Here is a 25,121-nt window from a genome sequence, read left to right as displayed (position 1 = left end):
GCAGGAGAGGTTTTATTTTAATAAGAGTTTAGAGTGCTACATAAGATTAAAGTGCAAAGGCGAACGACACCGCTTGGAAATTCGTGGAAATTTACGTTTAATAAGCATGCATCTTGGTTCCAGGAAATCAGTGCTGCTGTGCAACAGCATGTATTAATGTCAACACTCGAGCAAATGCTGTTTAAATGGTGACAATCAAACTGGATTTTGACATTTTCCAGAGTAAATGTGAGTGGTGCGTGCTTGTAAAACTCATGAGCATCTAGGATGTTATGGGTGGTTGCCGGGGCATTGCTATGTGGTTGCTATAGGGTGTTGTGGATGGGGTGAAGTTTCACTTTTAACTTCAAAGAGTTTTCATGCATTTTATGATCCGCCAGGTAAAAAAAAAAAAAAAAGTCTGATTGCTTAGAAAAGTAAACGTACCGCTCTTGTCATGATTTGAGATATCATTCATGCAGCAGAAATGATGCAGGACGAGATATGCAATGAAGTTTATTACTAGGGTTAGTGATTTGAACAAACATTACATAACTTGTCTAAATGAATGTTATATCAAACCTCTTGCCTGTAATTTTGAACATTGTGCCATTTTAACTCAACAAACCTTGAGTTTGTATGTGTGTGTGTGTGTGTATAGGGCTTAAAATTGACTTTTTACCACACCTGCTAATGAGCGGCGACTTAAAAGGATAATTCACCCAAAAATGTACATTTTGTCATCACTGCTTACCAACATTCTTTAAAATATCTTCTTTTGAGTTCAACAGAAAAAAACCTTATACAGATCAACTTGAGGGTGAGTAAATTATGACCGAATTTTCATTTTTGGGTCAACTATCGAAGAAAATGTACTGTTCATAAATATTTTTTCACCAGCCATGAAACAGAAATTAGTCCTTATTAAAGTTCCAAAAGTCATTCAGTCTAGAACAGTGAGTGATTTTTCTTTGTCTTTTGTTATTTGATTAACATTATTACATGGCTTGGTTGAATTCTAATGTAGAATGATAACAGACCGCTGCGAAGTATAACACACCGTTGCCATGAAAAACAGAGCGTTGCTATGGACGCAGGATTCTAACCGTAGAGACGGAACGGACTATTTTCTTTAGCGGAAGCAATACAATCGTTTTTAAATCAATAAACTCCTTTTTAAATCAATATTTTGTGTCAAATTATTGATTTACTTGGTAGGTAGCCATGTAATAAGCGGGATAATGTAGAGCGAGGCTGTTGTTATAGCGAATACAACCCCTTCAGGCTGATTCAAGCTCCGCTTCGTGTCGGTGTCCTGATCAGCCTGTCGGGGTTGTATTCGCTATAACAGCCGCCTCGCTCGACATTATCCCTTACTTAATAACACAGACAGCAGCAGGTATATTAGCACTTCACTTTAAGCACAATGCACGAATCTAATTAAGACCTAATGCACGAATCCAATATACTGATACACATGCTATTATGCAATATTCTTTCTCAACTGTTTATGTTCACTTAAAACATAACTGACCGTGTTTACAAGGATACATGCCAAGATGGACATTTTAAAACTTTTGTTTAAATATGTCTGTTTAAGGGCAAGAAGACTGGAAGTGAAAGAGAGCTCAGTGCATGAGTTCCCTTTCGTGTCGTCTTGCGCTTTACATTTTTGTGACGATGCAGCATTGGCTCATCAACTGTCCCGAGCGTTGTTTACGTTCCTTCACATTCTTACAATATTGCATTTTTAGAAGAATTCATAAAAATGTTACCGGCCAACTGGCGATTAATACTGCATTTGGCACTTGGCGAGTGTTAATTTTAGGCTCTGTGTGTATTTATATATGTAAATGTATACATTTGTATAACCTTTTTTGGCTGTTTCAGTAACTGCATTCAATTATGTATTGACCAATACATGTAGAAAATTTTGCACATGATGTTATTTTACCAATTTGCACTTAAAAGAAACGTATTATAACGTATATACTACATTACTTCAAATTTATGTTCAAATGAGCCAGATTGTTTCACATAACCAAATGCATTTCCATATTAGGTGAATACATGCACAAAATTACCAAATTAACATAACAAATCAATGCGACTTACGATGATGTCTTTAAGTTAGGATAAGGCATTGCTTGCTGGAGGTGAGCGACACGAATGCTGAGGACGTCCATCTTTTGTGCAAGCAGCTCTTGGCAGATTCATGAGCCTTGGTCATGGTGTGGTGACCTGCCCTCCATCACACACTCATTCCAACCCTGACTGACTGCTATGTTCCCTTTAGGAGATTTACTGCTCGAATTGAACTCATCAGACAAGGTGCAAAACAAGGAGACGGCGAGAGGCCATCAGTCAAAGTACACCCTGTAATCAGAACCTAACTTTTTGTTCGGCCAATTCGTTTGTGATTAACCTAGAATTAAAGCCTTGGTCTTAAATCTAATCCTAATGGTTAAGCTCTGTAAGCTAAGCGGTCAAAATACTGTGAAGAACAAGAATCAAATGAACCTTTCTTGCTTTCTTAATTCATACTCTTGGGTCAGATTGTGACAATTATTATTGGTGCACATTATTGGTTCAATGAAAAATCTTTCAAACCCTCTTATTTTTCAGCCCCTTCAACCACCTGTTATATAAGATGCAATCAAAATACAATTATTAATTCATTCTTTTTACTTAATGAATGTACTTTTAATAATTTAAATTTTATGAATTAAACATACGCTAGAAATCTTTTTAATTGCCTGTTAAACATGTATTAAGCAATCATTTCAGATATGTTTAGAACCTTTTTGGCATAAAGTGTTCCGAGTAAAGAACCACAGAGTTCTATATAGAACCTTTTTTTCTAAAAGTGACCACAGAAATTTTATCTCAGAAGGGTTTTGCCGTTTTGCAGACTCTTTCTGATCCAAAGTGACTCCAATTCTCCTAGTACAACCAAGTGCTTTGCTCAAGGTCTCAGGGTCTCAACCCACAACACTCGGGCTATTAGCCAGGATCTTCAACCGCTAAGCTGCACTTCCCAAAAGTGCCTTGCAGTAGCACTTTTAATCACATGCACAACAAAATAATTATGCTGTACTTTAGGCGTCCGCTAACCTGTTATTACAGCCCATGTTTCCAAGGCAATGCGAGGAAGTGCATGAATTCCCTTGTGTAGAGTTTGACCCCTCTCCGGAAAATGCATGTTGTGGATTTTTTTTTAGCACCATTACAGCCACTTTACTGTTGTTTTATACTGCAGTGAAGTGATTTTGATAATGCCAAACCGTTAGACCTTGTTGCCCCGCATGAGCTTGTGTGTTCTTGCTAGATTCAACAGCACTCGGCTGGAGTCTTCTCATCTACCCGACTAATCCATTCTTATCTTAATAACATCCAGCCTCTATCTGGCACATTGCAGAAACAATCGACCCAAAAGTGCTCTTTTATCAGTGCATTCACAGCCTGTTCAATATCAGGATACCTGGTCTGTACAGCAACCGCCCCTGCTGATCTTATCTGGTCTGACTCGACTTTTTCACTCTCACAAGTTCACATTTTCATGTCAAATCTTCCTATTCTGTTCAAAGGTTTATATTTAATACTTGAGCATGCATTCTACACCAGTTAAGATTAGTCATTTATACACAATAGAGGCCTACACAAATCCAGGCATCGCCACAACATGTTGTCTAATTTGCCAAATACTGCCCTCTGTTGGAATATATCAAATACACATGCAAATAACAGACTTTAGTTCACAATCACATTAGGTCGTGATTCTAATTAGTTTAACTGATATGTTTACGTATGGTTTGTTACTGCAACCCATTTTGAATTATTCCACTATTTACATCTTGTCCACATCATGTTTGTTTTTCTCCCTGTAGCCGTGATAAATGATCCCTCATTAATGAGCTATGAAGTATTCAAGCAGCATGCATTAATTGTCCACAGCACAAACTGTGAAGCGAGAAATCATAGGGACGGTTAGAGGTGACCTGACTCCACGACCAGCAGTGTTTAAAGTTAATGGGATGCAACACAACAGTGCAGTGGTCAGTCTAATGACATTGCACTTGCCTGGACACATTAGATACGTGCTCTGAATATGGAGAGCTACTGCGCCTACACTAGTCTGCACTGCGTCCATATCATTACTGTCCTCACTATCTGTCACATGCTGTGCTTTGATTACTGACATTATGTCTGGACAACACTAACACTTAAGAATCAAAACACAAGAACAATAAACTAATGCACAAATACATATGAGGTAATAAATGAGAGATTTTAAACGTAGGCAAAAATTAGTGTATTGCCAATGCTGTAGGCTTGTATAGCCTCTAATTTTCTTTTGATTGTGGTGTAAGAAAGAGGATTTATTGTAGCCTACTATTAAAATCACGTAGCCTACTGTCAATGCTGACATCCCCCCCACTAAAATGAATAGCTGTGGTTTTTAGAAATATATAATAGAAACTCAGTAAAAATAATTGAATGTATATATTTTTGTATTTCTTCTCTGTTTTTCTTTCTGTGGCTCTTACAAAATAAAATGTAATTTTACACATTTTATTGTTGTGCATTTCTTAAAGAAACTTAGATAAACGATAGATAGACAGACAGACAGACAGACAGACAGACAGACAGACAGACAGACAGAAAGAGCGTTAGACAGACAGACAGACAGACAGACAGATATTCTTGTCCCTTTAAATAAGCCCACTGGTGGTCACACAGATGCATTGTGGGAAATGTCCGGAGCCAATCACCGTTCTCCGTGCACTGTTTGAGTTTGACCGTTTTTTACGCTTGTGGCGGAAGTTTAGAATCTCTTATTCTCTTTTTATTTTAGCATATTCCAGTCACACAACATGGTTTAATAAACTATCATTTATATTCCAAAGAGGTAAATGTACCCGATGTAGTGTGTGTGTTTAATCTGTTCCACGTCTGATTCGCGTGCTGGGGTTTTTTAACTCGTTGCTATGGCGACGGAATGGCCGCGCTCGAGCAGATAGACGGTTTACGGAAGCAGAACAAAGATTTACTGAAGAAACTGAAGAAACAAACCGAAAAACTACATAAACTGACTCTCTCGTGGCCGGACGAGGAAGACCTAAGTCACCGCTCTGTGTACGAAGCGTTTAACGTCGGGATTGTCCCGCGTCGAGCGTCGTTAACGGAGAGAAACGGAGCGCGTGCGGCGCGAGCTTCACCCTCTTCACCAACAGCAGAGAAAACCGTCCAAATATCCGGTCAGAACATTAAACTTCTTATCCCGATCAACGATGATGTGTGAGGTGTTGTTTACAACTTGTGGCCTCAGTTTAAAGTGTGCATGGGTATCTGTAAATTAAATAGTATATATATTTAAATAATTTAGTAATATTTGCTATTTACGTTACCTTTAGTTTTAATAGACGTCATGTTCATGTCTATTTTTAATCTTGTTTAAAAGGCCCTGTATGTCTTTTAGTTCCTGTCATTCATATATATATATATATGTAAGAAATCATAGAAAATATTTATATTTTGAATAAATGCTGCTCTTTTTTAACTTTTTATTCATCAATGAATCCTGAAAAAGTACCACAGGTTCCAAAAAAATATTAAGCAGCACAACTGTATCAAATCAGCATATTATAATGATTTCTGAAGGATCACGTGACACTGAAGACTGGAGTTATGATGCTGAAAATTCAGCTTTGCATCACAGAAATAAATTATATTTTAAAGTATATTAAAATAGAAAGCCATTATTTTAAATTGTAATAATATTTCACAATATTACAGTTTTTAAATGCAAATAAATGCAGCCTTGATGAGCATAAGAGACATCTTTCAAAAACATTATAAATAGTAATGTTTCTGGTACTAACCGGTTATTTATATGTTATACAGAGAGAGAGGGAGAGAGAGAAAGTATATATATATATACATATACAGAGAGAGAGGGAGAGAGAGAAAGTATATATATATACATATACAGAGAGAGAGGGAGAGAGAGAAAGTATATATATATACATATACAGAGAGAGAGGGAGAGAGAGAAAGTATATATATATACATATACAGAGTGAGAGGGAGAGAAAGTATATATATATATATATACTTTCTCTCCCTCTCACTCTGTATATGTATATATATATACTTTCTCTCTCTCCCTCTCTCTCTGTATATGTATATATATATATATATATATATATATATATATATATATATATATATGTATATATGTGTGTGTGTGTGTGTGTGTGTGTGTGTGTGTGTGTGTGTGTATGTGTGTGTGTGTTATCACATTTTGCTGATAAAATGTCTTTGCATATTCAGATGAACAACTTTCTGAACATTGTGAAGACCCCACATCGGACCAACATAAACCCAAACACAAGCAAAGCTCAGATGTGACCACGTACAGCACACTACTGCAGGACACAGGCAACAGTCGCTGGATGGGACAGAGCCGATCTGTGAGACTGATGCTGCCCAAACCTGCACCTCTCACAGCGGATAGTCACCAGGTACGTGTACTCCAACATCAAGACTTTCAAAAAGACAGCATGGTCAACTAAGTCAATAAAACCCGGGTCATGCTAGATGGCGCCAGGTATCCAGCGCACATTAGAGAGGAAAAAGTGGTCACTTAATCTAATGGAGATCTGATGGTTTATATTGATTTCCAAAGAAGTGAAAAAAAGCACCTACAAAGAAAAATCCCCATCTGCTACAGAGTGTTTTCATTTCAAGAGTACCAGATGTGTATTGTGTGTTTTTTTTTCCTTTCTTTTTCTTGGGACTGCAGAGAGAGACTGACGGCGCAACGACTGCTGGACTGGATACTCTATCAGAGAGACACATACAGCCTTTACTGGGCTATGATTGGATTGCAGGTAAGTTATTTGAATAACATATTTAAATAATTAGTTTCAACTCAACAGGTTTCATTGCAGGTGCTGTTTGGAAACCAGTAAAGGAAACCGTTTTGGTCTGATGCGTTTGTAGGCCTCCTGGACGCTGAGAGCTCTCTTGCCGATCGCTCTGAGCAGTTCTTCAGCGAGCTCCGCAGTTTCCGTCAGGTCAACCGAGACGAGTGCGTCCACAACTTGTTATCAGGGTCGGTCTCTCTCTGTAAAAACTGTTCATTAGACAATGAAACCCTGATAAATAATGATTTACTGTATAATCCAATGAAGTTTAGATGTCTAAAACCACCTAACCATGGTAAAATCACTGCAACACACAGGCTTTTTTGTTGCATAATTCAGAGACATCTCAAGTCATCCATGTCAAAAGTTGGTTCGATAATGCAAATGCTGCTTTTTTCACAGGCTTCCATCTGTTGCTGATCTCGTGTCTTCCACACTTGATGACGAAGAGCCGCAGGCGCCTGCAGACACGCATCAGTGTAAGAGATCTGCTGATTTGAGTTTTCATAACATCGCTTTTGCACGTCATGAACGTACTAGGTACGTGAAGTCTTCATTTTTCATTTGGCCTTCGGTCCACAGGCACGTTCTGCTACAGAATAAACAGTCGACTGTTCGCGGTTCCGCTGGACGCGCAGGTCGGCTGTCCGGTGTGCAAGATGCCCAAATCTGAACACCCTCATACTGAAACAGAGCCTGCTTTCATCAGGTGAACACAGCAAAAGTGTTTATGCAAGTTCTTTTTAAACGTATTCATACGGTGCCGAAGCTAATGCTTGATTCAGCAAGGATGCATTAAACTGATCAAAAGTGACTACAGACATTTATAATGTTTCAAAAGAATTCAATATTGATAATAATAGGAAATGTTTCTTGAGCGGCAAGGATGATTTCTGAAGGATCATGTGACACTGAAGACTGGAGTAATGATGCTGAAAATTCAGCTTTGATCACAAGAAAAAAATACATTTGAAAAGTTATTCAAATAAATGTTTCATACAAAAATCTAAAATAGTTTAGAATAGTCAGTAGTGGTTTAGTTGGTCAACGATAAATTAAGATGTCTGAAAATTATGAAAGACAAAAATGCATATGCCATTTTCTTTAGAAATATGTTTGGAAATAATGTTGTTTATACCATTTCAAACAAAATGTTGACTTTAGTGATTAAAATTGTAATGTTTTTTTTTCAAAAACTTTTATAGACAGAAATGAATGTGCAGTCGGGTCTATAGACATTACAAATCGCCGTTTCCAAGACTTGATTCGTATTGCTCCGTGAATGAGTGACTGTTTGAGTATCAGAGTCTGACTGTCTCTCTGCGTTTGTTTCAGGGTCAGTATTCCTCGCTCAACTCTGCTGCCAGCTCACCAATACAAAGCCCATCGCCGCTGCAGTTTTGATTCCTCTGACAGTCTGAGTTTGCCCTCTGTGAGTTTCATTTTGGGAAATCAGCATGAACTGATGACCTGATATATAGATATATAGATATACGGTACCTGTCAAAAGTTTAGAAACATTACAAAGAAAATGCTCGAGAAACATTTCTGATTATTATCAACGTGCCTAACAAGTTTGTGGAAATGGTCATACTTTTTTCTTTGATGAATAGAAAGTTAAATGAATAAGCATTTCTTAAATGTATTAAAGCATTTCTTAAATAGAAATCTTTTGTAACATTATAGTGTCTTCACTGTCACTTTTGATCAATTAAATGAGTCCTTGATGAATAAAAGTATACATTTTTATTTTTTAAATCTTACCACAAATGTTTGAATAGAATCATTGTTTCCACAAAAATGTGAAGCAGCAAAAACTTTTTTTCAATATTGACAACAATAAGAAATGTTTCTTGAGCATCAAATCATCATATTAGAATGATTTCTGAAGGATCATGTGACACTGTATGATGTAGTGATGCTGAAAATTCAGCTTTGATCACAGGAGTAAATTACATTTTTAAATCTATTAAAACAGTAAACAGTTCTCTTAATTATTAGTAATATTTCGCATGCAGCCTTGGTGAGCATAAAAGAAAGCGTTTCAATGTTTCAAACCGTTTGACAGGTACCGTATATATCAACCAAAGCATTATATGGTTGATATTTGGCTTTTGAGATCATTGCCATTGGCTAATAATGTGCCTGTCAGCTTTATTAATGGATAATTCACATTTTTTTGTATCATAGTGACTACATCATTATGATGATTATGAACATCTGCTAACTATTTATTCTCATGCACATATGAATTTTACAGCACTGTTTGTCCGGGTGGTCCAATCCCACCCTGAACTCTGGCTCTCAGATGAGCAGTCTGGATCTGCGGGGCTCAATGGCAAAACAAGGCTCATCCTCACCCTGGCTTGACAATAAACTGGTGAGACATTATAGCGAGAACAGTCCAGGTGTTAAGCGATCATTGCAGATACTACATATTTATAATTGTCAATTTGTTAATTATTAATGGCATTTCAATATCACTTTATACGAAACCAGAAAACCGTTGATAATATTTATTTTATCTTACCGTTAATGTCTGTTTCATAATGCACCTGCTTTATTGGCTACAAGCATTTTATTTTCATCTGGTGTCAGGGCAATTTCATGTTTCAGGCATCATGCAAATCAGATAATCTGTATCAGGTTTACTTTACAGTCAGTAAACAGAGATTAAACCAAATGTAGTTTCCTGGGAAAAAGAAAAAAAAACATCTTATCTTATTTAGAAATCTGACTGTTTTCCTTTGAATGGCTAATGACTGAAATGTTTGTGCAGAAACATGGTCACGTTTGTCTTGCAGTTGCGTTGGAAATTTTGCATCAGATCTGTAATGTTTGTTCCTTTCAGTCTTTTAACATCACACCTGCATATACATCTTAGTGTACAAGAAACTACAAGCAAGTTATTTCTAGATTAAGAATGGCATGGCTTCGTAACTGTTTATCTGGGGTGATTTGTGTCAGCTCAATATTCTTGCTAACTTTCAATGACGTATAATCATATTTTTTAGGATTCATCCCTGCCCAATGCATCAAGACACCATCATTCTGACCAGCTTCAAAGCGTGTTTCGTTTGCCACGGTATGCCTTTCAGCATTTAGACCCAAAGAGGCCAGAACCCCACAGCCGCTTTTACGCACTTTACTGACGTCTCTGCTGAGTTGCATTAAAAAAGGAGTAACGCATGAATGTGTTTGTGTCCAGTGGATTTACTGTAACGAGTGCTTATGAACAAGTTTTTGTATGTGTAATAATGAAAAAACCATGAATCATTTGTGTGAATCACTTCTACCATGGTGATGTTCGCTTGTTTAGTTCTAAATTTCAAATAAAGAAATGAAATGGAACATCGAGTGTAACAGTAATTTCTGTTTTCATCTGTTGCATCTGAGTCTTTTAATGTTCACTGAACAGTAAAACTTTAATGTAAGTGCTTAATGTGAACTTGTAGACTATGCACAGGTTGTAAATACTCAAATGTATTATGGTAAATTATGCACATATTTATATGCACATTACTGAGTTACATTAATTCACTTCATATACACTAAATAAACTAATTTGGCAAAACTTAATTGCACATTACAATATTTATTACTTGCATTATTTACTAAATGTTGCTACTGCATGCATGACTGCATGTTTTGAACTTGTTTATACAATTGATGCTTAAACATATTACTATACGATTATTGAGGTTGCACTTTGCATGCACTAATGTGTAAATTACTGGGAAAAATATAAGGTTCAGTTCCTAGTTATTGCGATTACCATAACAAGTACATAGTATGTTTATGGGGAACAGGACTGTAAAATAAAGTTCAACCGTTATTTTATTAATCTTAATGAATGTGTAAAGTATGCACATAATAAAAAAGCGTGTAAATAAAATGATACTAATGTGTATATGCATGCCAACTTTCTATGAATATATACAACAGTCCCTCCTACTCACTGTGTGATTGGTCTGATGCTAGACACGCTCAAAATATAAAGGCATTATACTGAATGACATTTTAGTGCATCGCTCAGAATCTGCATCTGCTGTTGATCATGACACCATCTACCTCAACAAGAAGCACTTTTATTCTGCTGTTTTATCTGGTGAGTTTGGCTTTTCTTTCTACTTTCGACTAGACGGTTTCAATTATATTAGTTTATTATTGTTTTTTTTTCTTTTCTTCCAAAGGGACTTTTATTATTGTCGGTTTAGAATAAATCATAACTGTAGGACAAGTGAGCTTCAAAATAAAGGTTCCAATTAGCGCCAAAAAGTTGTAATATTACAATTTGATGCCACACAAGTTGTTATTCAATTTCCACAGTGTTTTTAATTCTCTAGTTCTTCAGAATACAAATAAAAAAACTTCAAAACAACCCTATACTGTCTAAATGGTTCCTGTTACGATGAGGGAGTTTTACAATTGTTTAAAGTCCAAATAAAATGCGTCTGGAAAGGCAGCTCACTAGGTTTTGAGACACAGACAACGTGTGCCACCGCACTCTTGGTCTTTAATGGCATTTAATAATTAGTTAAAAGTTTTGCATGCAGCCTATATCAGTTGATTTTTTTTGAATATTCACACTTAGTAGGCTAAGGTATATTGAAAGAGTTAAACCAAGAGGCACTGAATGCAAAACGCTGTTTCTCAGTCACACTGACCCTTGGGGAGGCTTTAAACAAGCAAGTGCAACTTTAAGATTTAGTCACACAAGAATTTCCAGTAATTTTAGTACATTTCAGTTACTGGTAATCTTCATTTGTAGGCTACCTAGTCATTTCTGCCCTCAGACACAGATGGAGAACTTTGAGTTGTAGGCTACCACAATATGACCAAGATAAAATAACCAATCTGTAAGAGGATTTTTCAAAACAGATCAGCGAGATGAACCTGGATATAATGGACATTCAGTTTGGTTGGTTTGATACGCTGGGATCCCCGATGAAAAACCAACCCACCCACTCGCAGCCTAAATGAAACCGTGTCTCTTGGCTTGCTTTTCATAACTTGTTTACCTGTGGTTTTCTGTAGTGACCAGGTCATAAAAGCAAACCTGATAAGAATTTTTCAGTGGGTGTTTCTCGGGTTGAGAAATTTCCATTTTGTGACCTATCTCTTATCTGACCCTTCTCTCAGGCAGTTTGACAACAAAAAACACACAATTACGTGCCTATGTGAATTTGGCAATCCTCTGAATGGCATGAAAACATCTACAATCCCATCGATTGTCCTTCAATGACATTTTCCCTAGAAAACGTGGCATTATTCCTAGAATTTCCCTGGACTGTACCTGTTTTCACTCTGCGATAGGGCGACACAGAACTGTTTGTTTATTGATTAAATCAGATGTCAGCCTCTGAACTTATCTTGGCAGCTCATTTGCTTACATCTGATGAGAGATTTTAAAACCTTCTTACCAAAAGCATCTGCATTTAAAGCAAGAAAGGCTGTCAAGCAGGTTAGCAATCCTACAAAACAAACAGGTCTCGTTATCAAATGACTCTTTTAAAACTGCACACCCTTCCTAGTAAACTGAATAATGGTGAGCTCATGCACTTTTCTCCTCTAATAAATGTCACACGCTCCTTAGAGTTCATTTGGGTTCAAACTTACTGTGATGTTACCTACCTGTTTTTGAACTGATTATGCAATCCTAAAACTAGTCAAAATAAAAATAACAAAAAACCTTCCGTTGGTTACAGCAAATGTTTTGATGGTGTTTTTTAACCTTTACTTCCTTTCAAAAAGACATTTAGGTTAAGTCAAGCTTGTTATCATTCACTATATCTGCAGGGAACATGCATAACCAAACCTTTTTTATTTTTTGCCTGATGCAATCATAGAGCCTTGTTTGCTGTCATCACCTTGGGTACAACTGCGCGTTTACACTCAAGTTTAAACACTGTAGTAAGCCTATTGATTATCTGGTTTAATGATCAACAGAATACAGAAAAAACATTAAAGGCCAAAGAAACATGCAGAAAGTAAAGTAGAAGATCTAACCTGATATAAGTAAACAATATTTATGATTAGCATTCATAGTATTCATGTGCAAATCAGTTTCATTTGTTTTTCTTTAACAGCTTTTTCCATGTATACCCGCCAGCTGTCCAATTAAATGTGGCAATGGTAAGTTTATTCCACTTCATCTTTAGCATCATTCATCAAACATACTGCCCTGAGGTGAATTAGATCAAATTTCTGAAGTACAATCCACAGTCAGCCTATAGTATTCTGTGTAATTATACCATAATGACTGATCTCAGTCCATTACTCACTCCTGAGAGAGAATTTAGATTATTATCTTAAAAATAACTGATAGTAAAAAAAAGCCACATTAAAGAGGGTGGAAAACAAAAGTGCTGGTCTTTTGAACGCTGAAACTGACGTAAATGGCATTTGAACAGATTTATCTTGTGTTTTTATCAGGACTGACCAAGTTAGAGTCTTAACTCTATGCAATGGTTTCTCAATGCAATGGTTTCTCAATGCAATGGTTCCCCAAAAGAACCTTTCAAAGAAAAGGTGACCTTTTTCCAATTGTGCAAAAAGTAACTAACCTCAAAAAAAGTACCACAACCCTCAGTAACCATTACCCTTTAAGTGTAATGTCTGAAGAAAATGACAGACATTAAACATCCTTATAGCGTAAGCATGACCCAATGTCCTTTTATAGTAAAACAGAGGTTACTTGCTCATCCATTCCATTTAGCTTCATGTAATTTTGTATTGCATAAGTTTCATGTTATTAGTGGTATATATTTTGAGGCAAGCATCACTAGACAACCGATAGAAATGCAGCTTGAGGAGAAGAGAGCTCTTACTTTAAGCGGCCACACTTTTTATGCCTGCCGAAATGGACAAAAACTCCTACTGTATGTACCAGAGTTATCTAACAACTTTTGATCAGCTTTCATCTCGGGCAGTAAAAAAAAACACCTTGCAACTATTCCGAACACCTTAGAAATCACATTGAAACCATCTGTAACAGTCATAAGGTTTTGCAACACTTGTGAAATTGAAAAATCTAGTGTCATGCTGCCAGTCAACATAACAAATGGGTGGTTTAAAACAGTAAATCTGTCCCTAACTGGCATTAGAAAACATCAGCAGATCATCTTCCGTGTTTTTACAGTGACCAAAAGCTTGCACCCTCTGTCACAATAAAGCCTTGACTTATGTGAACTGACTATAGGGAGTTTACTCAGCCTTTAACTGAATGCTTTTCCCTCAAGTTTCAGAATGTCTGTATCTGTAATTTGTGTATGAGTGTGTGCTTTGAAACTTTCTGCTAGTCACTTCAAAACTCTTGAAATCATGCTGCATAATTGCTTTTACTCCTGCACATCCAGCAGAACTGTATCACATGGAGATTACTTTTGATCTCTGTGTTCTGTTTCTCATGTAGGTTATAACAAATCCGACTGTGAGTGTAACAGTAATTGTTACCGGACATTAAGACAGAAAGTCCTGACATGTCAGCGCTGCACAAAAGAGTGTTCTGGTTAGTGATTGCATGACATTTCCCAGCATTTAAATGCAGGTTAGCTTTGAAAAGGCAAACAAAACTCTGGATTAATGTCATCCTTTATTTACTTGCTTCATACACATTCCTGGTCTTACTTGTGTGTGTGACTCATCAGTGCTCATTATTACATAGAATTTTTTTTATATTTTTTCTATGTAATTTGCTTTTAAGCAATGTGTAATAACTTCCTCTGCCTATCAAACAACATTTTATTTCAGATGATCTCACTAAGGAAGTTTTCGGGAAGGGATTATTTTCGCCATTCAATTAATTCATCAAGTTACACCCCATTTTTTCTTGTTTCCTAACCCTTCTCAGGAAAGTGTTGTATTAACACTTGTTGTAAAAATTGACGAACCGTGCACAAGACTGGGAATGTGAAATAAGAAAGTAAATTTCATGTTGACTTTAACCTTAGTGTCCATTCACACAGAACGCGTTTTTCTAGACTTAAAATAAGTTCAACAACACATCTCGAGACCTAGCGTCTTTATCCATTTCACTGCACGCGCCTCATGTTTCACGCGTTGTGTTCTCGCCAATTATGTGGTTTGCGTGTTGTTTGTGTGTCAGTAGTACATGTTGATTTTTCACATGTAAGCAACAAAAGTTGAACTTGTTTTAACTTGAGCCCCACGTTTTTAGATCGCTGTGTGTCGTGCACGAGCGCAGTGACCAAAGGCGTCCGTCTATGATGCAAAAACAATAGAAAAGCAGCTCAGTAGAATGCAAAAGCGCTTTCTGTGTGAATTGTCCCTAACCTGGGTCAAGCTTAATGTGAAAAGTACACTTCAAAGTGAAAGTTTTTCATACTAATTTAATAAAAAAAAAACTATAAGATGTTTGAATGTTTTAGTAGAATTATTGTCATTGACGGCTCTGTATGTCTTTGTATATTTTGGCTGGAAACAGAGGATAAAAATCAAATGGAAGTTACTCCATGCACTCAGGACAGCAATCGGAAGTGCTTCTGCAAACCAGGTTTTTACTGTAAGGAAGGCAACAATTATGACACATACTGCCATAAACCATGTGTTCCCTGTAAGACGGGCACTTTCTCCAGCAAACCCTCTCTGGACCAAGCCTGCAAGCCCCATAAAGAGTGAGTTACATTCATACATATTAGAACATTCATGACCCACCATGGGTCTGATACTGTTTTTTTTTTTAGGTTGCCACAATACCTTTAAAAAATACTTTGAAATGATCAATAATGCATGCAATCTTGGTGATGGGCTGTTTTGACCTTCATTAAACTAGCAACAGTATTTTATGGGACTGAAATACTCAAACTTTTGAATAGGCATATTTTTTATTGCCAATAAGCAGCTAGTCCTTCATATAACAATTCAGCATTAAAAATTTAAAGAGAATGAGAACAGCATAAATTCATTATAACAGGAAGATAAAGAGCCAGCTAGTTTCACTCTCGTTCATTTTTCTATCTATCTCTATCTCTGTTTTTTTTCACACTCACTTTCGCTCTCTCTCTCACACATTTTATATCTTCTATCTGGGAAGGTTAAGGTTAACAAAAGCACACATAAGACTGAGTTATTTGCATATTATCTACTAGAGGAATGTTAAACAAGTGCTGTCTTACAAAACACACAATATTAAATCAACATGAAAAGGCTGAGCTGCTCTTGTCTCATGCGTTCTCTCTGTGCCCTTTCCCACAGTTGTGCTCAGTTGGGAATGATAATGCTCAAAGAGGGCACAGCGACACAGGACAAAGAGTGTGCGTATGCCACAACAAAGATGGCAGCATCATCTTCCTCCTCCATTATCATTACTACCAACTCTTCCGATACATCTCCCAGCCCGAGGACAGGTACTGTTGGGATGTTTTGTTAAAGGGGTCATATAATGCCAGTTAATATGATTCTTTAGGGTCTAAATGAAAAGTTTGTAATATACTTTAATTAAAAATTCTCATTAGTATTGTAAGAAAACACTCATTTAACCTGGTCAAAAACAGCACGCCGTTTAAGTGCATGTGTCTTTAAATGATAATGAGCTTTGCTCACCCCGTCCCTCTGTTCTGTGGGGCGTTTTGACTTGACACAACACACGTGGAGTGTTGCCTTGACAACAGTTGAGGGTATATTTTGGAGAAAGAATGGCAGCGGGAGTCTCTGAGGAAACATTTGTGAACCTGAGTTTTGTGAGTGCCGGAATTTTCGGACCCGGAACAAGATGACGGCCCGAAGAAGTTCGACAATTAAGGCTCGAACATGACGTTTCTGAATGGTTGGTTAACGTAATGTCACTTTGATCTATCTTTGAGTGTACTGGCAGGGTAACGTTAACGTTAGAGTGGTGAGATACGAACGCTATGTGTTTACTGATGTATACGTTAGTTCATTGACAGATTGATGTTACAGCTAATGAGTTACGTGACGTGACGTGATGCGTAACGTTATCTATGCAGTGTTAGGTACAACTGTCAGGGCTGAAACACAAAAATTTTACTGATCTGTTTAAAAAATAACCAGTCTGTGAGACTATGACAGTCATTAGGCACATAAACAACACATACTCAGACAGGAGCTAATACCTTTTTCAATGTTCTCGTTTATAAAGCAGTCTGGTGAGAAATGATTCACGCAAACATGAAAGCATTGACATTGATCGTGGGGAATATTCCCTTCGAAAACAAAACTCAGCCACTGCATCTTCAGCGGTTCGGATTTAGGAACATCAAAATTATGCTGTGTTCCTTATTACACCCAAGAACAGAACACCACAATCGCTTAGACGCCATTCTGCTCCAGCGTATCAACAATGGCGGACTATGATGACAGTTCGCTTAGGGCGGGTCTGTGTTGAAACGCTCCAACGAATCATGGGAGGGGCGTCCGACCGTGTGACGTCACACGGTCAGACGGCTCGATTTGAGACAGGGACAACATATAAGGTGATTAAAAAAAAAACACTGGATGGATTTTTATCATTATATGATGGTTGTGTACAGGCACTGCCAACACACATTTCAGTACGATCAACTTGTAAAAGTGCATGTACCATTATATGACCCCTTTAAGACAATTATATCTTTATGGAATGGAATGTATAAAATATTTTATCTTACAATGAAAAAAATAGTAACCCTCAGGAACCTGGGTACAGAGGGCACATCAACACAGGACATAAAGGGCATGAATGCCACAACAAAGATGGCAGCATCATCTACCTCCTCCATTACCATTACTACCATCTCTTCCGATACAACTCCCTCCCCGAGGACAGGTACTGTTGGGATGTGTTGATTAGACTATTATATCTTTATGGAATGGAATGTTTCAAATATTTAATCTTACAATGAAAAAAATAGTAACCCACAGGAACTCGGGCACAGAGGGCACATCAACACAGGACAGAGAGGGCATGAATGCCACAACAAAGATGGCAGCATCATCTACCTCCTCCATTATCATTACTGCCATTTCTTCCGATACAACCCCCTCCCCGTGGACAGGTACTGTTGGGATGTGTTGATTAGACGATCATATCTTTATGGAATGGAATGTTTCAAATATTTGAATCTTAAAGTGAATCTTGAATCTTTTTTTTTTTTTTAAACCTGTAGAAGTCGAGATATAAACTTGCAATTCTGAGGAAAAAAAGTCACAATTGCTAGACAAGTACACGATTAAAAAACAAAATGTGTGTGTGTGTGGCGGAAACAAGCTAGTAACCAGATTTAATTCAGATTTAAAAGCATATAGCAGAGTCATATTACCTCAAATTTAAAATGAATCAGTTTTGCACAAAGAAAATGAAGCCTACTTTTGGACCAAGTTTTTTGTAGCATTATTTTCATGAAATGTATGAATGTATTACCCTAATGCCAAAAACTCCCCTCAAATTAAAGTTTTTTTAATAATATGGTAGTATTTTGTGCTTATTTAAATAAAAAAATAAAATCATTGGATCACAGTAATGAGAATCATTACTCTTTGTGTTTCTCTTTGTCATCACCAGAGGGCAATCGACTACAAAGCAACTCAGAAGAAAGCCAGTCCAGTTGGCTGCTGCCGCTGTTTATCTTACTGTTGATGCTCTTGTTCATTGCTGGATTTTGTACGCTGATGAAAGGCAAGGCCCTGAAAACCCTTTCAAAATGCTTCGGTATGATATAAAGACTATTAATGCATTGGATCATATGAATACTTAAGCAAGCAACAGGCTACAAACCAATACAAATAACACAACCCTGCAATGATACTGTGTTTATTAGCAGTAATTGTTTTGGGAATTTTCAAAACCCAAGAAACTCCTTTTGAACCACAGCATTCTTTTGTCATGTCTAAAGTGCAAGTGAAGTGGCTCTAAGAGGCCTGGAATCCACCCAGATCACTTATTACAGTAAAGCCAATTGCACTGTGTCTCACGTGCTTTAATTCCCATAAGGTCACACTCAACATATATTCAGGGTGTTTCAGAATGACATGCATTCAACACATCCGTGGCAGCCTGAGAAACCACAGAACGCCTATAATGCACGAAACATACATTTCACACTGTCACTGTGCACCTACACGAGCTGCTCTCTGACACACACAGCATATTCACTTATTTCTTGTTTTCATTTTAGGTTTAATAAAGGGAGAACATGTAAGTACTTTTTGAGATTGCATATCACAATAAATGAAATTAACTTGATTTTGTTCATATAACTAAAGTGTTAAAGAGGACCTATTATGCACTTTTACAAAGTCTTGTTTTTGGGCAGGTGTATGCTTGAATGTTCAAAAAACACATTATTTTTCCCATATTTGATAGTGTTGTAGCTCTTCTCATTAACGCTCTGTTTAGTTCCTGTCTCTGTGTTTGAAGCTCCTCCTTCTGAAAAGCACAATGTGCTCTGATTGGTCGGCTGGACCAGTGTGTTGTGATTGGTCAAGCGCTTTGAGCGTGTTTGGGAAATGTCCCGCCCCTTGCCATAACCGTTGCTGAATTAGTACTACTCGTACTATTTTACCATATCTTTCTATATCAGAAATAGCAAGAGTAGTATGCTAGTATGCGGTTACGAATTCAGCATGTGAGTTTTAACACACTACTAACTAACTCAGCCAGGCCCCGCCCCTTTATTTTGCATATGCCTTGGGCAGGAATTATTTAAATGAGGAATATTGTGACGTGTTCGTTCCCGGAAGAAAACTCAAGACTACAATGGAGGCGTTTCAGAGAGTTCAGTAACAGTGACACTGATATACAGAATAACTCTCGCTGGAGGGACTTTGTTTCTTTGGAACTTAACATTACGCACAAAAGAAATTTGAATATGGAAAAAAAGGCATAAAAGGTCCTCTTTAAAGTGAAAATTCCCCTTTAATTTTGTTTTATGATCACTGTAGGAAGAACAGCAGCACTGGAGACAGAAAGCAGGTGACCACCAAATTTTGTCCAATTCCCAGTCCAACACCTCAACAGATCACAACATGGAGACTGAGATACCGCTTGGCAGTGATGTCAGAGAGGTCAACGGTCAGAGTATGGGGATGGCACCCCAATCTAGGGGCGTGCAGCAGGTCACAGTGAAGCACGATGGGAATGGTGGGAACGTCAGCAATACTGTAGGTGAGTCCTGGAAGCCTTCCTTGAGCTTAGAGCCATTTCTGAACTTTATGTTGAATTTGCCTTCGCATTGCATTTGAACTTATTGTACAGGATCTTTGTAAATGATTTAAAGGAATAAAAATACTGTCATGATTACACAAAAGAGTAGATCATAGGAAGAAGTCACTCAGATCTGGAATGTAGTGCATATGTCATGTGGACATTGCAAAAAAACGAAACAAAACAAAACATCTTCTCTACAAACCTCACATTTATTGTTGGCTCTTTGCTTTGTTCCTTTCTTGTAATTCGCTTTGGATAAAAGCATCTTCTAAATGCGTAAATGTAAATGAGATGGATTAAGTCTTTTATTGAGTTTTGTTTTCTGATAAATGTATAAAAAGTGATTGTATTAGTGCTGTCAAACTGATTAATCACATCTAACATAAAAGTTTGTTTATGTAAGATATGTGTGTACATTATTTATATTTATATATACAGTATATACAGTATATGTATATATATATGTGTGTGTGTGTGTATGTATGTATGTATGTGCACACACACACACACACACACACACACACACACACACATATATAGGCAAAAGAGCATCTTCTTTTGTGATTCACAAATGATAATACAGGGTCTGATGAGGAAAGATGACAACTCATTTTTGGGGAACTTTTTACAAGCCAGAAACTATTGCAATAATTTCAATAGAGTATTTCTTTTTAGTTTTGTTAGAACCGGCGTGTCACTTAAGTCGGTTGGCGCTTGAATGTTTTAGACTGGTTATGTGATGGAAATGAGTAATTCACTTTAAGTGTTCTGTCACTTATCCTTTAGGGCAGACACACCTCATGTTTCCTTCTTGCACTTTATCTGCAAGTCCACTATTGTCTAAATTCCCTTTTCACTTCCTGTTATGTGGGGGCTTTTTCTTTTACAACTTTTTTGTTTGTTTTGGATTTCCTTTAATCTTTTTCCTGCTCCTGTTCGAGCTGATACAAAACGGGTTGGTTCCTCTCTGTCTGCCTAGACAGAGGCCATAACATTCCCTTTTACAAAATCTTGATTTAGTTTTTAGGATCTGTTGCTTGAATGTTCAAAAAACACCTTATTTATTCACATATTTAACATTATTGCAGCAACTCTCTTCCCAGCCTGTCAGTCTGGTGTGTTTCTCAAAGCCATCCATGCATACATACATACATATTTATGGTATGGGCAGTATAAGTTTGCTGCATTTTTGCATTGAGAGGGTATAAATAAGACCTGTTTTGATTTTTAGTATAAAAGTTGTGTTAACTTCATCATCATTTGTCTATTTTAGGGTCCATCTACATCTACTCTCCTGGAACGGTGATTTTAGGCTCTAACTCAGGCGATAAAAAGGAAGAGGCAGGAGTTTGCGAAGAAACCCTTCCCCTTATCGGCACACCACAGCAAGAGTCAAATCCACCCTCACAGGAGGTCAGAATATCAATGAGTGCACAGGAGAAGGCCGAGGAGGAACCGAGCTTGAGTTTTCCTGTGCCAGCAACTGGAAAGTGAGAACTTGAACATGTGGTTTCTTGCACAAACTTCAGAATAGCCTTCAACAAGGTTCCAGGTTGAATCACAAGGCTGAAAATCACAAGTGGCCAGGTGTAATATCCCTGGTAGATCATGGCACGATATGAATGCTAAGGTCATGGTTTCGCTTCCTGAGAAACACGCATGCTGACATAATGTATTGGTTAGGCTACCTTGAATGAACTGAGAGTCGAATACAGAATGCGCAAGTGTTACAGATGTAGAGCGCCAAATAACGAGTTTTGCCTTTTTTCACATCAAGAAGATGATTTAAGGCCGTTCACACCAAGGATGATAACTATAAAGATAACGATAAAAATATAGTTCTAAAAATCGTTCTAAATATTATTGTATAGCAGAGCTCACACCACAGCTATAACGATTACAGCAGAGAAACGATTTCATTGGAATCACTTTCAGAACGATTTTATCCAGCTAATGAACGATAAAAACATTGGCAGCCAATCAGAATCCATCCCAATCAGACAAGCACGCGCTTAGAATAAACAAAACCATATCATCCGATGATGTGGATGCTAATATTATCTTTATAGTTATCATTCTTGGTGTGAACGGGCATTTACCCTTAATTTACGTTTGTCAAATTTTTTTTTTTTTTTAAATGCACATCTGAATTGCTGCTGCAGCAAAAATGTCTTATGTTCTGTTTTTTGTTAAATGCACTTTTCCTCTTAGGCTGCGTTTACACTTGGCATTAACATGAGACCTGTATCCGGATGTTGTTCACATACACATTGAAAAGACAAGTGTAAACGAATTCTGATCGGAATGTTATCCGATAAGCTTGCTTGATCATAATCAGGACAAGGTGCGTTTATATCTGTTTACATCAAGTGGCTTCTGTATCTGGATAACAGATCGGATCTCGCATTCCCGCGAAAAAAAGGATGGCTCCGGTTCAAAGTCGACCTTTAGTGGGTTTTCTTTTAAAAACAGTTTCCAGATGGGGGACATTTTGCAAATCTCGCAAAATGAGGATGAAGAGGCTGCAAGTAGCCTATTAATAATGTGGATAGATGCCGTAATGAGAAACGTATGGGTCCGAGAACGTTTCCAGCTGTGGTGGGAAAATGCGCGTTCTTTACAGAAAATGAATGGTTCGGCAACTTTCGGATGCGAAGGCAAACATTTCAGTATATTTGCGATGTACTTCGCACTCGACTGTTTCGCAAAACCACACAGCGATCAGTTCCGGAGAGAGGAGGGGGAATAATGACAGTAACGTTATACCTCCGAACCTGGACACGCTTATCGGATAACATTCCGATCAGAAGCGCGTTTACACTTGTCTCTTCAATGTGTATGTGGACAACATCCGAATACAGGTCGCATGTTGATGCCAATAAGTGTAAACGCAGCCGAGCATTGAGATCGGATCTCAGTGTAATGTAAACGCAATCCAGCCATCGTGTCTGCATTCACAGGTGGACGTCACACAAAACCCCGCCCACTGTCATTATTCCCCCTCCGGAGTCCTCTCTCCAGGAATTGCTGCATGTAGCTGTGTGGTTTTGCAATAGTAGCCTACCCTGGTAATCCAGAGTTGTCGCGAGAGCACAAGTTGAATTTGCTCTGCGACTCTGGTGTCGAGTAATGATGCTCATTAAATATGCCCCTCGATCTGAGCTGCACCAATCACATCGGGTTATCTGATATAGGCGGGCCAGAGGCGAGCTAAACAGATGACGACAGCGCTGTGACGTCGAAGTCATTAGTAAACATTGCAAGGTGGCTATGGATGAATACCAGTTGTTTGAAACGGCTTTGGCAGCTACAATGAACGAGTTAGACTTGGCTTTTTATCTAAAACAGGAACAGAAGACGCCGCTCGAATCGTTCCTTTGCAAGAAGGACGTTTTCGCTGTTTTGCCGACCGGATAAGTCAAGAGTATAATCTACCAGTTAGCTCCGCTGGTAGCTAAGAGTATGGGTTTATTGTTGTGATTGGTCATAGTGTTATCCAATTGCGTGCAGTGAGATTTTCAAATGCATGCTTGGTGCCGCCCCTCGAGCTGGCCGATTTACATTAGTCGACGCCAGACCATTAATCTTTCAGATTTAGGTCTGGATTTCCAGGCTAATAGTAGCCTAGGCTACATCGCAAATATACTGCAATGTTTGCCTTTGCACCCGAAAGTTGCAGAACCATTCATTTTCTATAAAGAACAGGCATTTTTCCCACCACAGCTGGCAACGTTCTCGGACCCATACGTTTCTGTACCGTTTCCATTAAGACATCTATCCACATTATTAGTAGCCTACTACTTGCAGCCTCTTCATCCTCCTCATATCGTGAGATTTAGTTAAATGTCCCCCGACTGAAAACTGTTTTTAAAGAAAACCCACCACTAAAGGTCGACTTTGCATGCACCGGAGCCATTAATAAAAAAATTATTTATTTTACGCGGGAATGCGAGATCCGATCTGTCATCCAGATACAGAAGCCACTTGATGTGGACAGGTGGAAACACATCAGGGTGTCCTGATTGGCTTATGATCGGATCACGGTGATGGCATGTTAATGTCAAGTGTAGGCTAAAGACACTGTATAAATAATGTGAGCACAGGAGGTACAGACAGGGTGAGAAAAACGCCCACAAAGCTGTTTTGAGTTTTTACAACATATAGCCTATCCTATAAGACTGGGGTAATAAAACTAAAATACAGATGATGTGCATGAATTGTTTTGTTGTTTAAGTGAGTGGTCGAGAACCAAGAGACTTCATCTGTATGTTTCTAAACAGGGTTTTGTTCTACCACGTGGGTGTTTAATATGCATGTCTAAAAAAAAAACCCGACCTCACCTCTGGAAAGAAGGTGTCTAATTTAACTTCTGTAGGAGGTCTCAGGCAGACTGCGTTTAACCTGCAACCTTTACATGACAACTTTAAAAACGGCAATAGAGTGCCTTCAGAAGACGCTTCATACACCTCACATCCTCCATTTACTTTTGCTTGTGTGTCAGCTTTATTTATTTTGGTTTGTTTTGCTATTTTTGATGTTTGTCTTTGGCAGTGTGCATGGAGGTTTTGTAAATGAATGTGTTCTGATGCTTTATTAATATAAAGTAAATAAAGTCTATCTTTATTTAGCCGCTGTAGACTGTTTTGTTTTTTTTGTCATCATGGGTATATGCAAAACTCATCAAGCTGCTATTTTTGGGAATGATGGACATGGGAAAAACCTATATTGACCTGCCTACCTAGACGACATATTTGAGCATAATAAAACATAAAACCATAATATAACATAAAAACATCCATCTATCACACACCCAGTTTACCGGTCTAAAACAGTAGCCTACACTACTTTGTACACAACATAAATGTATAATTATGAAGCCAGTTTTCTAATTTATATAACATCTGAGTCATTGAACTGAAAAATGTCTCAAAATGTTCACAAATCAGCTTGGTGACCTAAACATAGTTCTGAAAAGTCTGTTGTTTATTTCTTCTTCATTTACGTAGTATTTTTATTTTTATTTTTCGAACTCCTCATTTATTTGGAGC

The 25,121-nt window shown here is 37.7% G+C and overlaps 2 protein-coding genes across 2 annotated transcripts; both read left to right on the top strand.

Annotated features, from left to right (window-relative positions):
* Window positions 1–4,717: 4,717 nt before the first annotated feature.
* miip (migration and invasion inhibitory protein) lies at window positions 4,718–10,498 on the top strand. The gene is made up of 9 exons (XM_084395964.1): window positions 4,718–5,237; window positions 6,313–6,503; window positions 6,785–6,872; window positions 6,985–7,096; window positions 7,311–7,387; window positions 7,491–7,617; window positions 8,244–8,340; window positions 9,169–9,288; window positions 9,923–10,498. Exons 1-9 carry the CDS (start codon window positions 4,979–4,981, stop codon window positions 10,058–10,060), a joined length of 1,209 nt encoding a protein of 402 aa, XP_084252090.1. The 5' UTR covers window positions 4,718–4,978; the 3' UTR covers window positions 10,061–10,498.
* A 438-nt stretch (window positions 10,499–10,936) lies between these two features.
* LOC311281648 (uncharacterized protein) lies at window positions 10,937–24,700 on the top strand. Its single transcript, XM_084394779.1, has 11 exons — window positions 10,937–11,016; window positions 12,998–13,043; window positions 14,323–14,418; window positions 15,355–15,544; window positions 16,125–16,276; window positions 17,551–17,694; window positions 17,780–17,923; window positions 18,430–18,576; window positions 19,043–19,062; window positions 19,809–20,031; window positions 21,347–24,700. Exons 1-11 carry the CDS (start codon window positions 10,966–10,968, stop codon window positions 21,565–21,567), a joined length of 1,434 nt encoding a protein of 477 aa, XP_084250905.1. The 5' UTR covers window positions 10,937–10,965; the 3' UTR covers window positions 21,568–24,700.
* Window positions 24,701–25,121: the final 421 nt, after the last annotated feature.

This window comes from Rutilus rutilus (assembly GCF_951802725.1).
Source record: "Rutilus rutilus genome assembly, chromosome: 22".
NCBI classification, from domain to species: domain Eukaryota; kingdom Metazoa; phylum Chordata; class Actinopteri; order Cypriniformes; family Leuciscidae; genus Rutilus; species Rutilus rutilus.
Note: the sequence above shows the minus strand (reverse complement) of the source record. Positions and strands in the feature narration are given on the sequence as shown.

Bases quoted from the DNA above. Each gene is read 5' to 3' on its own strand.
- LOC311281648 (XM_084394779.1), top strand. From the start codon at position 10,966: ATGACACCATCTACCTCAACAAGAAGCACTTTTATTCTGCTGTTTTAT. The intron at 11,017-12,997 runs GTGAGTTTGGCT...TTTCTTTAACAG, and splicing joins TTATTCTGCTGTTTTATCTG to CTTTTTCCATGTATACCCGC. The intron at 15,545-16,124 runs GTGAGTTACATT...CCTTTCCCACAG, and splicing joins GCCTGCAAGCCCCATAAAGA to TTGTGCTCAGTTGGGAATGA.
- miip (XM_084395964.1), top strand. From the start codon at position 4,979: ATGGCCGCGCTCGAGCAGATAGACGGTTTACGGAAGCAGAACAAAGAT. The intron at 5,238-6,312 runs GTCAGAACATTA...TTGCATATTCAG, and splicing joins GAAAACCGTCCAAATATCCG to ATGAACAACTTTCTGAACAT. The intron at 7,618-8,243 runs GTGAACACAGCA...CGTTTGTTTCAG, and splicing joins ACAGAGCCTGCTTTCATCAG to GGTCAGTATTCCTCGCTCAA.